The sequence below is a fragment of the Ammospiza caudacuta genome, chromosome 18, assembly GCF_027887145.1.
Source record: "Ammospiza caudacuta isolate bAmmCau1 chromosome 18, bAmmCau1.pri, whole genome shotgun sequence".
NCBI classification, from domain to species: Eukaryota; Metazoa; Chordata; class Aves; order Passeriformes; family Passerellidae; genus Ammospiza; species Ammospiza caudacuta.
This window is the reverse complement of record NC_080610.1, coordinates 3,762,249-3,775,109: the sequence shown is the minus strand read 5'-3', so window position 1 is coordinate 3,775,109 and position 12,861 is coordinate 3,762,249. Positions and strand designations below refer to the sequence as shown.

Genomic DNA, 12,861 nt, shown 5'->3' with positions numbered 1-12,861 from the left:
AGGGGAGCAGTTCAGACGTCTGAGACTGACTCAACAGCAAAGAGTGAATCAAAATTCCCAGTGGTGCAGCTGGTGAGGAGCCAGCAGGAGCAGAGGCAGCTCAGGGCCCTGGGGGGGTTTAACCTCATGGACCTTCATGGCAGGGAGGGGTTTCTGCTCCAGGTCCAGGTAAGGAGCCTTAAACCAGCATTTCCTCTCCAGGTGTTTGCTGAGCTCTCTGCCTGGCCCAGACCCTCTGCAGACCCATGGCAGGAAGGTTGTTCTGCCCTGCTGGCTCCCCTGGGAGGGAGATGGAGCTGATGAGCTTTGGGATGCACAAAAAGCAAAATAATCCAGTGGGAGGTGGTACAGCAGGGCAGGCAGGAGGCAGGGCAGGAGGGAAACCTTGCCAGCACCACGGTGGGAGCTGGGAAGAGGACAAAGAGATGTTTCTTTGGGCATTGCCTCCTCCTCCTCCTCCTCATCATCAGGTTGCATCTTCCCTTCTTCTTCTAAAGGAGAACCAAAACATAAAGCAGGAGCCAAAATTTCCCAGAAGAAGAGGATGAGTCTGATTTTCTTTCTGATTTTCTTTCTGATTTTAGCTTTGTTTCTGCAGCCCCAGGATGGGAATCAAGGCCAAGCTTGCAGCAAGTCCCCAGCTCTGGAGCCCAGGGAGTTTTCTCCCATTCAGGATCTCTCCCAAACTCACACATCCCAAGCCAAGGGCCCCGTCCCTCTGCCTGCCCTGGGATTGGGGTGGGCTGTCCTTTCCTCCGTGCTCTCCGGCTTTCCCCTGCAGGTCACCAAGAGCCGAGGCAGTGCCACAGAGCCGGCCGTGTGCCCCAGCCCTGCCGAGCTCTGGCCACACCGTGGCAGCATTTATTCGTTTTATCCCGTGTTGGATGCTCAGCTGGCACCAGCAGATCTGGATTCTCAAATTCTCCCGGTGCCTGGAGGCCTTTTGCCCCTGGATTTTGGGCTGGAGATGCTTCAGGGAGTCGCAGTTGCAGAAGGTGTCACAGCCCACGGAGATGTGGCAGGAGATCCTGGCTGAGGGTGGGAATGACAGCACAGCCTGGGATGGTGGGGCTTGTTCCATGGGCTGGGAGAGCAGCAGAGCTCCTGCAGCCCTTTCTGTGCTGCCTTTAGCTCAGGGCAGGTGATCTGAGCCCTGTGAAAGCTCCTGGGCAATCCCTGTGCTGTCAGCAGCTCAAGAGCTCAGCTCCATCCAGGATATCCATGCACAGCTGGGCACAGCAGGGCAGAGGGGAGGAGCAGCAGCTGCCACCTCAAGATGCCAAGCCTGCATCCCTGCCTCCAGCAAGAGCTGCAGCCACGTCCTGCTGTCCTTGTGGTGACACTGAGGGAGGACAAACCTGGGATGGGCAGAGCCAAAAAACGCTGAGGTTCAATCCCTGGATGGGCCATTCATCAGGAGCTGGGCTGGATCCCTGTGGGTCCCTTCAAGTTCAGAATGCTCTGTGATTCTCCAGGCTGCAGCAGCAGGAAGGACACACAAGGTCACATTTGCTTTCCCTTGCAGACAGCTTTTCTCTGTTAAAGCCTTTCTGCTTCCTCCAGCCTTTCTGTGGTTGTGTTAAATTGCTTTTGGGGCCAGGCTCTTGCAGCAGGGCTGAGGTGTGAGCGTGTCAGAGCCCGGCACCTTTGCAGCTGATCTCACCTCCCTTCTCCCAGGACAGCTCGTGCCACTGGCAGGTGGCACAGAGGGGCCTCACCCCAAAATGCCACACACATCTCTCTTGGCAAGCAGGTGGCTCCACAGTGGCACTTTCTGCTCCCTGAAATGTGGAAAGGGCTGAGGTTTGCTGTCCCAGAAGTGGTCATGAGATGTGCTAAGAGCTGCTGGCTCTGGCATTTCATGATTCCTCTGGTGGCACGTCCTCAGCAAAGACCTGGAGCCTCTATCTCCCTCCAAGAGCTGCCTTTGTTCCCTCTGGGAGCTGCTTCTGTCCCATCCTCGTGGCTTTCCAGGCTCACCTGGGAGAGGGATCAGGGCATGCAGAGCTCTGGGTGCAGATCAAATATTCAGTGGAAAACCCCCTGGAGAAGTCACTGCCAGGAGCTTTTCCTCAGCCTGTGTGTTCAGAGCTTGTGGGAGAACTTCCACGGCAGCAAAAGTTGGGAGTGAGCAAAAGGAGAGGCTCACAGGGAGCAGGAAAAGAGAGCAGGAGAAGAGAGACAGAGCAGGGCCCGTTTAAGAGCAATTGTGACACATAAATCAGATCAAAAACCACACAGCTGTACCCAGGCTGCTTGGGGATAAATAAAATTCAAGGGAATTGCACATCAACTGCCCCCAGCCTCAGGCATATGCCCAGATTTGCCCAAATCCAGAGAAAAGCCATGAAAACACAAGGATTCAGCCAAGCCCCAAGATGGGGAAAGAGGGAGCCTGGCAGGAACCACCCCCAGCTCTGGACAAGCAACATTGCCCAGCCCCTGCCAGCTCTGCTCACCCCCAGGAACTCCCACAAATGATCACAAAGGTGGTGATTTCATGCAGCTGCAAAATGCCCTCACGGGAAGGAGGGGAAGTGTGGAATTCTGAGAAGAGCCACTGCAGGTTATAAAGCCATCCAACTCCAGTGGGGAAATCCAGGGAAAGGGGAAGGAGGTGAAAAGAAATGGCCACAGGACAAGAGCGAGAGAAGGAGGAAGGAAAGGAAATAAAAGTCATCATCATTATCATCATCATCATCATCAGGACACAAGAACAGGACGAGAGACAGAGCGCTTTCCATGGGCAGTTCCCCTGGGAAAGGAGCCACCGTGTCCGTGAAATACAAAACCCAGTGCCCTCCAGCTGGAGGGGGCAGCAGGTGCTGGGACTGGTTTGGCATCCCCTGGGGGCGAAGGGTCCAGTTAGGAGCAGAAAACCCTGCAAGGGAAAGGGAAGAAAGGCTGGCCTTAGAGGGAGCAGTGAGGAGCAGAGGGATCACCCCGACCTGGCCTTTCTGTGCTGTGGGCAGGAGTTTACAGAGCTGGGTGGGCTGGGCAGCAAGGTGACCTTTAGCCCTATCCACAGGTGGGAAACTGAGGCACTCTGGTAGAGTCCAGACCCCAGAGGATGTGATTCCTTGGAGAAAAAATCCTGCCAAACCTCAGAGATGTGGGGAAACCTACTCCAGGCACTACACAGGGAAGGGGTTTCACCCCAAGCTGCCAAGGGCCAGCGCAAGGAGCGTGATCCATGCAGCTGCCCAGCCTTTATCCTAAATAATCCTTCTGCTCAGCCAGGGAAAATCCCACCACGACCAAGCTGAGCAAATGGCAAGACTTGGTAGAGCAGAAACAAACACGGCAAATGTCAAAATTTCTTTTTTTTTTTTTTTTTTTTTTTTTTTAACTTCTGGCTGTTTTTGCAACAGCAGGGAGAAAATCTCTGGATCTTTCCTGAAGGGGCATGGAGAGCTGAACATCTGGACCCAGCAGCTGGAGAGAGCCACCCCTGCCTGTGGGTTTTGCCAGCCTGGAAGCAGGCAGCAGGCAGGACCATTTTCCTTTGGATGGGATTGTCAGATCTGAGCACACCAGTGCAATAAATTGGGATTTATCCTAGAGAAGTGACAGCTATTCCAGAGCAAAAATCAGTGTGCCTTCCTCAGCCTCTGCTTCAAGGCGTGCACAAAAGCCAAAGCTTCCTTTCCCATCCTTTCCCAGCCCCTGAGGTGGCTGCAGGGGTTAAAACAAAGGTGTGGACTCACTCATCCGTGTCTTTTTTGCTCTCCTCGATGAAGGCGATGGACTCAGATCTAAGGCGGTTTGTCACCTCATACGTGCGCAGGGTGACTCCAAAAATATCCTCGTGGTACCGGCTGTCATCCTGGGAGGGAGGTGGCAGAGGGAAAAAGGGCATTGTTGAGCACTCAGGGTCAGCCCCAGCAAAACCCTGCGTGGTGGGGAGGCAGCAGAAGTGCAGGAGAGGGTTTGGGCTTCGTCATGAGGGACAGAGTGACCTTCCAAGGTCACACCCCACCCTGGGCACAGTGGGGCTGTTCTGTGCTTTAGACCCCCTCAGCAGCTGGAAATTCCTGGCTGGCAGGGGCACAGTCTGTGCACAGGCAGAGGCTCTGTGTTCCCTTGGATGGGGCCTGGATGGAGGAGGGGAGATGGTTCAGAAGGGGAAATCCCACAGGAATCATGCTGAGTTATCCTCCTGGGGAGAAGCAGAGCTGTTCCAGCATCCATCCATGGGTCTGCGTCCCAAACTGAGCTCACTTAAGCTTCAGCTTCATCATTTATGTCTGGCACAGGGCACACAGACAGGGAGATTTGCAGCAGGGACCCACAAAACGCCCTGATAAATCCATTTTGTGATGGATGGCCAACAAGCCCTGCCAGAAGCACCCAAAAGCGCTGGCACCAGTGCTCAACCCGCTGCCCAGAGGAGCCAGGTGACCTCCCTGCACACAGACACCTTTGGCATGTCCCTCTGCTGACCCTCCCTGGGCACAGGGGGCAGGCAGCAGGTGCAGTGCCCCCGGCAGGAGTGGCAGTGGTGGCACGCAGGGGTGGCGGTGGTGGCACACAGCACTCACCCGCAGCTTGCTGAGGAAGGCTCCTGCCTCCTCTGCTGACAGCTGGCCCTGCTGCCTCATGATGAGCTGCACGGCCTTGAGGACGTCCCCGGCCATGGTGACATCCCCACAGACATAGATGTGGCCTCCCTGCTCCTTCAGAGCTTTGAACACGGTCTGGGCCAGCTGCTCCTGTAACACGTCCTGCACGTATTTCTGAGGGATGAGGAGGGAGCTGGGATTAACCCTGGGGAGAGCACTGAGGGGTCACCCCTCTTTGGGGGCTACAGATGTGCCTTGCAGCACCCACAGTGACAAAAAAGCAGCAAAGCATCCTTCTGCTCTTGCATGGGCACACCTGCACCATCTCTGCCATTGCCAGGCCCAGTGAGAATTTGGAGCAGGTATTTGCAGTGGCTGTGGGTCACTTCACTGGGTGACATCCTTTTTCCTTTTCCTTTCCTTTCTCCTTTCCTTTCTCCTTTCCTTTCTCCTTTCCTTTCTCCTTTCCTTTCTCCTTTCCTTTCTCCTTTCCTTTCTCCTTTCCTTTCTCCTTTCCTTTCTCCTTTCCTTTCTCCTTTCCTTTCTCCTTTCCTTTCTCCTTTCCTTTCTCCTTTCCTTTCTCCTTTCCTTTCTCCTTTCCTTTCTCCTTTCCTTTCTCCTTTCCTTTCTCCTTTCCTTTCTCCTTTCCTTTCTCCTTTCCTTTCTCCTTTCCTTTCTCCTTTCCTTTCTCCTTTCCTTTCTCCTTTCCTTTCTCCTTTCCTTTCTCCTTTCCTTTCTCCTTTCCTTTCTCCTTTCCTTTCTCCTTTCCTTTCTCCTTTCCTTTCTCCTTTCCTTTCTCCTTTCCTTTCTCCTTTCCTTTCTCCTTTCCTTTCTCCTTTCCTTTCTCCTTTCCTTTCTCCTTTCCTTTCTCCTTTCCTTTCTCCTTTCCTTTCTCCTTTCCTTTCCTTTCCTTTCCTTTCCTTTCCTTTCCTTTCCTTTCCTTTCCTTTCCTTTCCTTTCCTTTCCTTTCCTTTCCTTTCCTTTCCTTTCCTTTCCTTTCCTTTCCTTTCCTTTCCTTTCCTTTCCTTTCCTTTCCTTTCCCCCTTTTTCCTTCCCCCTTCTCCTCTCCTTTCCCCTTTCCCATTCCCCCTTTCCCCTCCTCCTCTCCCATGTGGATGGCAGCAGGAGCAGCCTGGGCACACATTCCAGCTGGCACTGGGATGGTGACACACCCTGGGAATGGTGCCCACAGAGAAGGGACAACCCTGCCCATTTCTGTGCCCCAGGGATGAGCCACCACTGCCCAGGGACCCAGCCCAGGCTGGGCAGCATTCCCAGGGCTGTGCCCACCTTTGGTCTGTCGGGTTCCCGGGAATAGGCCGTGTACAGCTCTCTGAAGACACCCTGGCTCTTGGCAAACAGCGTCTCCTCCTTGTAGATGTGGTCGATCCTGGACTGCCGGCAGCCAAACACCAGCACCATGGGGCACGGCTTCAGCCCTGGGGACAGTGTGGGGACAGCTCACAGCCTGGGGACACCAATTCCCCTGAGGGGCCACCAGTTCCCATGAGCCATCTCCAATTCCCACCAGCCACCTCCAGTTCCCACCAGCCACCTCCCTCCAGACTGCCACCACATCTGCCGGGACACCCCCAGCAGGGTGGGATCCCCATCCCAACACCCCAACCAAGGGTTCCAAAAACCTGTGTGAGGTGAGGAAGGACAACCCTACCCAAAACGGCCTTGCCCAAAATCTGTGTGAGGTGAGGAAGGATGGCCCCACCCAAAATCTGTGAGGTGAGGAAGGACAGCCCAACCCAAACTCTGTGTGAGGTGAAACAGGGGACAGCTCAGTCCAAAATCTGTGTGAGGTGAGGAACAGGATGGCCCCACCCAAAATCTGTGTGAGGAAGAAGCAGGGGACAGCCCTGTCCAAAATCTGCGTCAGGTGAGGAAGAGGATGGCCCCACCCAAGCTCTGTGAGGTGAGGAAGAGGACGGCCCCACCTTTGTGCTGGATGTCGAAGAGCCGCTGCTGCCAGAAGCTGCGGAAGGGGGCGATGCCGGTGCCGGGGCCGATGAGGATGCAGGGCACCTGGGGGTCCTGGGGCAGGTGGAACCCGGGGGCACTGCACACAGCAAAGCTCCAGTTAAACACCAGCAGGGTGTTCCCTCTGCCCACAGCCAGCTGAGACACCTCCCAGAGAATGAGGGGTAGGAAATGAGGTGAAACCCCAGGATGTGACATTTTGTGCAGAATTTCCCTCAAAGGGGAACCATTTGCTCACAAACCCAGTCCTGTTTTTTCCCACTGTGACAGCAACTGAGGGCAGAGAGCTCATCCTGTGAGGGGTCTCACCCCCTCCTCCTCAGGCCTGGCCTCTGTGGGTCACTCACCCTCGTACAAAGCAGGGAACCACTTCATCCGTCTGGATCCGACTGAGCCACGAGGAGCACACTCCATGGTGGATGGGTCCCTCTCCATCTGGGAAGGGAGAAGAGGAGGTCTGTACCTGGCACATCACTGTTTTCTTTCCTCAAACCCTCCCTGCTACATCCTGCATGAACACTTCCCTGAAACATTTCATACCTCAGCATCCATTCTCCATTTCTCCATGAACTTGGCAGAGTTTGGCACTTGGATCCCTCTGTGGAGCTACCCAGGACCCTGACCTGGCAGAGCTGGACCTCCACAATCCTTAGGGAGTACCCAGCTCTCCTTTTGACCTTTTTGGCAGCATTCTGATGCTCCCAAACAGAAACCCTCAATGGCAGCTCTACTGTGTCCTCTTTGTGTCCTGCAGAGCACCAGGGCTGTGTCCATCCACACCATGACCATGCTTGGACACATCAGTGTCACTGCTACACAAGTTTGGCTACTGGGAATGTGGATTTGTGGTGGGCAAACACAATCCTACATGGAGCTTGGGTTATGGACCTGTCTGTTTCAAGCTAAAAGGTGTAGCTGGGGCTGTGTGTTCTATCCCCATCTGTCAGAGCTGGGGCAGTTCTCTGCTGTTCATGGGGCAGTTTTTTCTTTATCTCTTCCACAGCCAACCCTCCCTCCAGGAGATCTCTGCTGTCCATGGCCACTGAGTGTCCCTGCAGGGCTGATCCAGTCCCAGCATCCCATGGGGAGATGCTGTGCCCAGGGGAGGAGCCAAGCATTCCTACCTGGATCCAATCTGAGCCTGGCACAGCACAGCAGCCTTTGCCCCCTGCATTGCCAGAGGAGCAGCTTTCTGCTGCCCTGCATGGCCAGAGGGAGCCCAGGCCCATCTGCAGCAGCCCTGGAGCTGCAGAGGAAAACTCCCCCCTTGTGCAGGATCCCTGCTGCAGCAGAGCCACAGCTGGCACTGCAGGAGGGCTGAGCCCCCATGGGATGGGGCTGGGACACCACCCTGACACACAGGAGTCAGCTCCTATTCTGACTCTGGCAGTGGTTTTTTTTTGTTTTTTGTATTGCATTTGTATTTTTAATTTTCCTAGTAAAGAACTGTTATTCCTACTCCCATATCTTTGCCTGAGAGCCCCTTAATTTCAAATTTATAATAATTCAGGCAGAGGGGGTTTGCATTTTCCATTTCAGGGGAGGCTGTTGCCTTCCTTAGCAGACACCTGGCTTTTAAACCAAGATACTGGCTGAGAAGTGTCACCTCTGTGTCACTGCCACTCTCCATGACATGGGACAGCAATGCCATGGTTTGGGGGAATCTTGCAGCAATCCTTTTCTTTAAAGGCACATCTCCCTGCCAGAGGTTTGGTGTGGCTGCCCCTGCGCTGTTTCCCCCAGAGCCCAGCCCTGGGGCTGTACCTCGGGTGCGGTAGGACACCACAGCCACGGTGAGGTGCACCTCCCCTGGGTACATCTCTGGGGACGAGCTGATGGAGTAGTAGCGAGGCTGCAGGAGGGGCAGCTGGGTCAGCAGCAGCGTGGAGGGCATCTGCACCGAGGGGAACTCCTCCAGCACCTCCACGATCGTGGGGTTCTTGGACCACTTCCACTCCTCGTACTCCTGCAAGCCCTGGGAAAGAGGGAAGGAGGAGAGAGCTGCAGGATCCACCTTTTCCCAGGAGGTCCATGGCAAAGCTGGAGTGAGGGGCAGTGAAGGCACCCTGAGCAGAGCTCAGGAGACTCAGCCTAAGCACAGTGTGGGATGGAAATGCCCTGGCTGGGCTGTGATTGCCCCCAGGGCTTGCAGAACCTGAGGCTTGGGCTCTTTACCTTGCTGAGGACCTGCAGACGTTTCTTCTCCTTGTCACTGGTGGCCAGCAGAGCGAACTGCTGCAGCAGCAGCGGGGTGGGAGGGGTGGTGATGTCCAGGTAGTACTTGAAGGCCTGGAAGATGGTGCAGGGTGGGACACGGTTCTCATCTGTCCAGTTACTGATGACACCTGCCAGGAGGGAATCCAGCACGAGCCTGGGATCAGCTGAGCAGCAGAGACCAGGTGGGCAAATCCTGGTTTTCATCCCCCTCTGAGACACTGGATTAGGGTTTTCTATCTCCAGCAGGGATTCAGGAAATCCCTGAAATCTGGTGTTGGGATGCCCCCTCCACATCCTGTAACTCTTCTTCCCAGTCCTAGACCTTACTCTTTCTAAGGGAACATAAATACCTTTAGCTTTTCCATGGAAAATCTTCCCCAAGGCCACGCCCATCCTTCTGTCACAGACATCTTTTATGAAAAATCCTTTCCTTAGGATTTTTCCTGCTGAGAAGCTGAGAGGCCTCAGGAACAAAATGTAAACAATGATTATCTGCTGCTGTGGAATGCAACAGGGGCATCTGTGATTGGTCTCATGTGGTCGTTTCTAATTAATGGCCAATCACAGTCAAGCCTTTGTTTTTCATTCCTTCCTTACTATTCTTAGCTAGCCTTCTGATGAAATCCTTTCTTCTATTCTTTTAGCATAGTTTTAATATAATATATATGATAAAATAATAAATCAAGCCTTCTGAAACATGGAGTCAGATCCTCATCTCTTCCCTCATCCTTGGACCCCTGAGAACAGTCACACCCTTCAACCCCTTGCTCCACATCTCAAGTGCAGACAAGCAATGGCTCTGGGCAGGGCAGGGACGAAGGAGGAGCTCCCAATCCACACAAACACAGCAGACAGATGAAAATAATTCTCCTGGGGCCACCCACCTCCCTGAGGAGCTACAAGAACTTCAGGGAAAGGAGGAGAGAGGCCACCTGTACTCCCTGGTTACCTAGAGCTGTGCTTCTCTCCTCCAGCAGCTCCACCTTCACCAGCTGGTTGGTTGGAGGGGCATCCTCAAGCCTGTCGATGAGGGCATTGACCAAGTCCTCGTGGTTGCCCGGGAAGACGCCCAGGTGGTCCCCAGGCTGGTACTGCAGCTCCTGGTGCCCGTTGGTGTGCAGGCGCAGGAAAATCGTCAGGCGGCTGCAGGGGAAGGAGGAAGAGCAGGAAAAAGTGGTTTGGGGGTTCCTTCCCCAAAATCACTGACTTTGGGATGGTCTTTGGGGACGCCCACAAAGATCCTTCAGGGAGAGGCTGAGCCCTGGCCTCAGGAGCTGCTGGTGAGCTGGGCAGGGGTGGTGACATATCCAAGCTGTGGTGGCCATGTCAACAAGGTTACAGCAGGGAGAAGGGACACTGCAACACGCCCTGACTCACCCTCAGGGACTTTTTAAAAGGGGAAAACCAATTGAACCTCTTGCTCAGCAATTTTATCCTGCTTCTTTGTCAGGATCTCTAGCTGGTCAGAGTGACCACGAGAAAAGTTCAAAAGTCTCTTTTCCCAGCCCGGCGCTTGAAGAAGGAGTCAGAGCTCTTAATTTCTCACTCTCAAGGTTGTTCATTGTTTCTTATCTATAAAAAATTTTCTCCTGCCTTGCTGAGGTCCATCCAGCAGGACAGTTCCAGGCACTCTGCCTGCCCCAGGGCAGTGTTATGTCTTTATACTAAAAACTACATGTACAATGTTTACAATTACTTTCCAGTACCTATCACCTCTGTTAGACAGTGAGCTTCTTCTCTAAACCAATCTGTAAGTGCCAACATCACAGCAGAAGATGGAGGCCAAGAAGAAGGAGGAGAAAGGCTGGACACACCCAGTTCCCTCCATCTTGCCTCCTGAACCCCCATACCAAAACCCTAAAATCTACTTTTCCACACAGTGATAACTTCACTATTATTCTACCTAAACTGTTGTGGCTTGCTGATCTTCATACAAGGTTGGTAATTTTTTCCATGGGTCATAATCAAACCCACAGGTGTTTTGGGGTCTGTGCCAGGGCTTCTGAGCCCCCTGGCAAGGGGTCCTGCCCATCCTGGACAGCCAGAGGGATGTCTTGGTTTCCCACACCCCTCCAGCCAGCTCCCCATCCCATGGGCTGAGGGAGGGACCAGCAGGAATTCCACCGTGCATGGAGGCCAGGAACACTCCCTCTGCCTTCCAGGCTGACTCATGGCCTGCACAAAGGTGGATTCCACAGACCTCCAGGGCTCAAGGGCTGTTTGTAGCACTGTTCTGGGTGCCCCAGGTGTGTGTTTAGGATAGCTGCATCTCCTACCTGGACTTGGGGCTCTGCAGGTTCTGCCGTGTGAGGAGCCGGGCTGCATAGACACGTTTTTTGTGGATGCTGTACAGTCCTGAGGAGGATAAGAGCCAGGGAAGGGATTCAGCAGAGCATGGCCAAGGCTTCTGTAGGACCACTGTGGGTTCATCCCCTCAGACCAGAGCTGACCACAGGGGTTTGACGTCCCTCCTGTGAGCCCAAGGGATCAGGAGCCCCAGGGGTGACCCAAGCATGTTTTTTTAGTGACAGAGGATTCCAAAACCACCCCTGTGACACTCAGGGCAGTGCCCTCACAATGCCCACAGCTCCTCTTGCTGCCTGGCTGGCAGGAGAGCACCTGGGTTTGGGCAGAGCTGAGCTGGTGCTGCAGGAGCTGCAGGGGCCAGGTGTCCATGGGCTGACCTGCCTTTGCTCCACAACACTCCATGGAGCAGCCTTGGAAAAAATAAGCCTGGAAAGATCCCAATTTTCCAGTTCCTTGCTTCAAAAAAGGGGGTCAGAAGGAGGGAGAGCAGATCAGGTCCAAACATCTCTGTTACAGGCACAGACAGGACCGGCCTGAGGGGCATGGGGCTGCTCTTTGGGCCTGGGATGGGGGCAAAGGCAGGGCTGAAATGGCCTGAGGGGCCTGGGGCTGCTCCTTGGGGATGAGATGAAGGGAAAGGCAGGGCTGAAACACTGGGAATTTAACAGAGACAAAAAAAGGGGTTTGACCCCTCTACCCCTGTGTGTTGCCCATGTTCCCCACAGGCAGAGCCCTCCAGGCCTGTACCTTGTGTGAGCTCCGGGGCCTCAGCCACGTAGGTCAGGCGGAACTTGCTCCTCTTCCAGCTGCGGTCGTTGCTGATCAGGGAGTTGTTGGCTTTCTCGATGTTCACGTCGTCCCCCACGCAGAACACGTCACACGCTGCCTGCAGCACCCACCAGGCCCTCAGGCACCCCCTCAGCCCAGCCCAGCCCAAATGACCCCCTCATCCCAGCCCACATGGACAAGGAGCCCCTAGCAGTGTGGGGCTGGACTAGTGGCCATGGACATTGCTCGTGCTGCTCTCCTTCCCACATATCTGGGATGATGCAGGGATTCAACACATCGGTGACCTTTGGGTAGTCAGCACAAAGCAGAGCATCAGCTCCACCCTCTTTGCTGTGGGCTGGGGCGGTGCTGGAGCCTCCCGGTGCCAGGAAGGGGAGGCTGGGTTCAGATCCAGCTCCAAGCTCTGTCCTTCTCCCCCCTGCTCCACCCTGCAGCCCCTCAAGGTTACCTTGAAGACCTTCTTGGCCCAGGTCCTGAAGGATTCCTCCTGGCCACAGAGCTCATCCCCCTCTCCCATGCGGAGGATCCTCTCTCCCCCCAGCTCCTCCAGCAGCGTGTCCACGGCGCGGGCGAAGGCGCAGAAGTGGGGGTAAGCCCTGGAGCCCAGCCCAAACACGGAGAACCTGTGCAAAGATGGCTCAGCTGTGGCTGCTCAGCTGGGAGGGACCCTGAGGGGGAAGGTAATCCCACCAGAAGACACCAGAGTTTATTAATGTGGTCCCTAAATTGTAGGGCTCACAACTCTCTCACACACATGAGGTGATGAGCTGTTTTTAACCCCAGTGTGCAGCTGGGTGACTCACCACAATGCAGCTGTTTTCACTTGCTATATGAACAATTTATTCTGAGAATTCATTTGATGTGTGGCTTTGGTGAAAATTTGCAGTTTGTGCTGCACTGGAGACCACATGTCTGGGTAGCAAGTCAGCAAATGACAGGTCAAGTTCAAAAGCTTCATCCAGATATAGCTATTAAGCTTTAAAAATCGCAGCTATTG

At 54.4% G+C, this 12,861-nt stretch overlaps 1 protein-coding gene across 1 annotated transcript in view; it reads right to left on the bottom strand.

The window, feature by feature from the left end:
* Positions 1 to 3,703: 3,703 nt before the first annotated feature.
* Positions 3,704 to 12,861, bottom strand: part of NOS1 (nitric oxide synthase 1) — a 49,224-nt gene continuing 40,066 nt past the window's right edge. Inside the window, exons 17-27 of the mRNA XM_058816425.1 lie at positions 12,313 to 12,487; positions 11,823 to 11,961; positions 11,045 to 11,123; positions 9,718 to 9,911; positions 8,727 to 8,896; positions 8,316 to 8,526; positions 6,899 to 6,986; positions 6,509 to 6,630; positions 5,853 to 6,001; positions 4,542 to 4,736; positions 3,704 to 3,826 (exon numbers count right to left, since the gene is read on the bottom strand). Of these exons, the coding sequence (XP_058672408.1) occupies positions 3,704 to 3,826; positions 4,542 to 4,736; positions 5,853 to 6,001; positions 6,509 to 6,630; positions 6,899 to 6,986; positions 8,316 to 8,526; positions 8,727 to 8,896; positions 9,718 to 9,911; positions 11,045 to 11,123; positions 11,823 to 11,961; positions 12,313 to 12,487 (1,645 nt within the window). The remainder of the gene's footprint in view (positions 3,827 to 4,541; positions 4,737 to 5,852; positions 6,002 to 6,508; positions 6,631 to 6,898; positions 6,987 to 8,315; positions 8,527 to 8,726; positions 8,897 to 9,717; positions 9,912 to 11,044; positions 11,124 to 11,822; positions 11,962 to 12,312; positions 12,488 to 12,861) is intronic.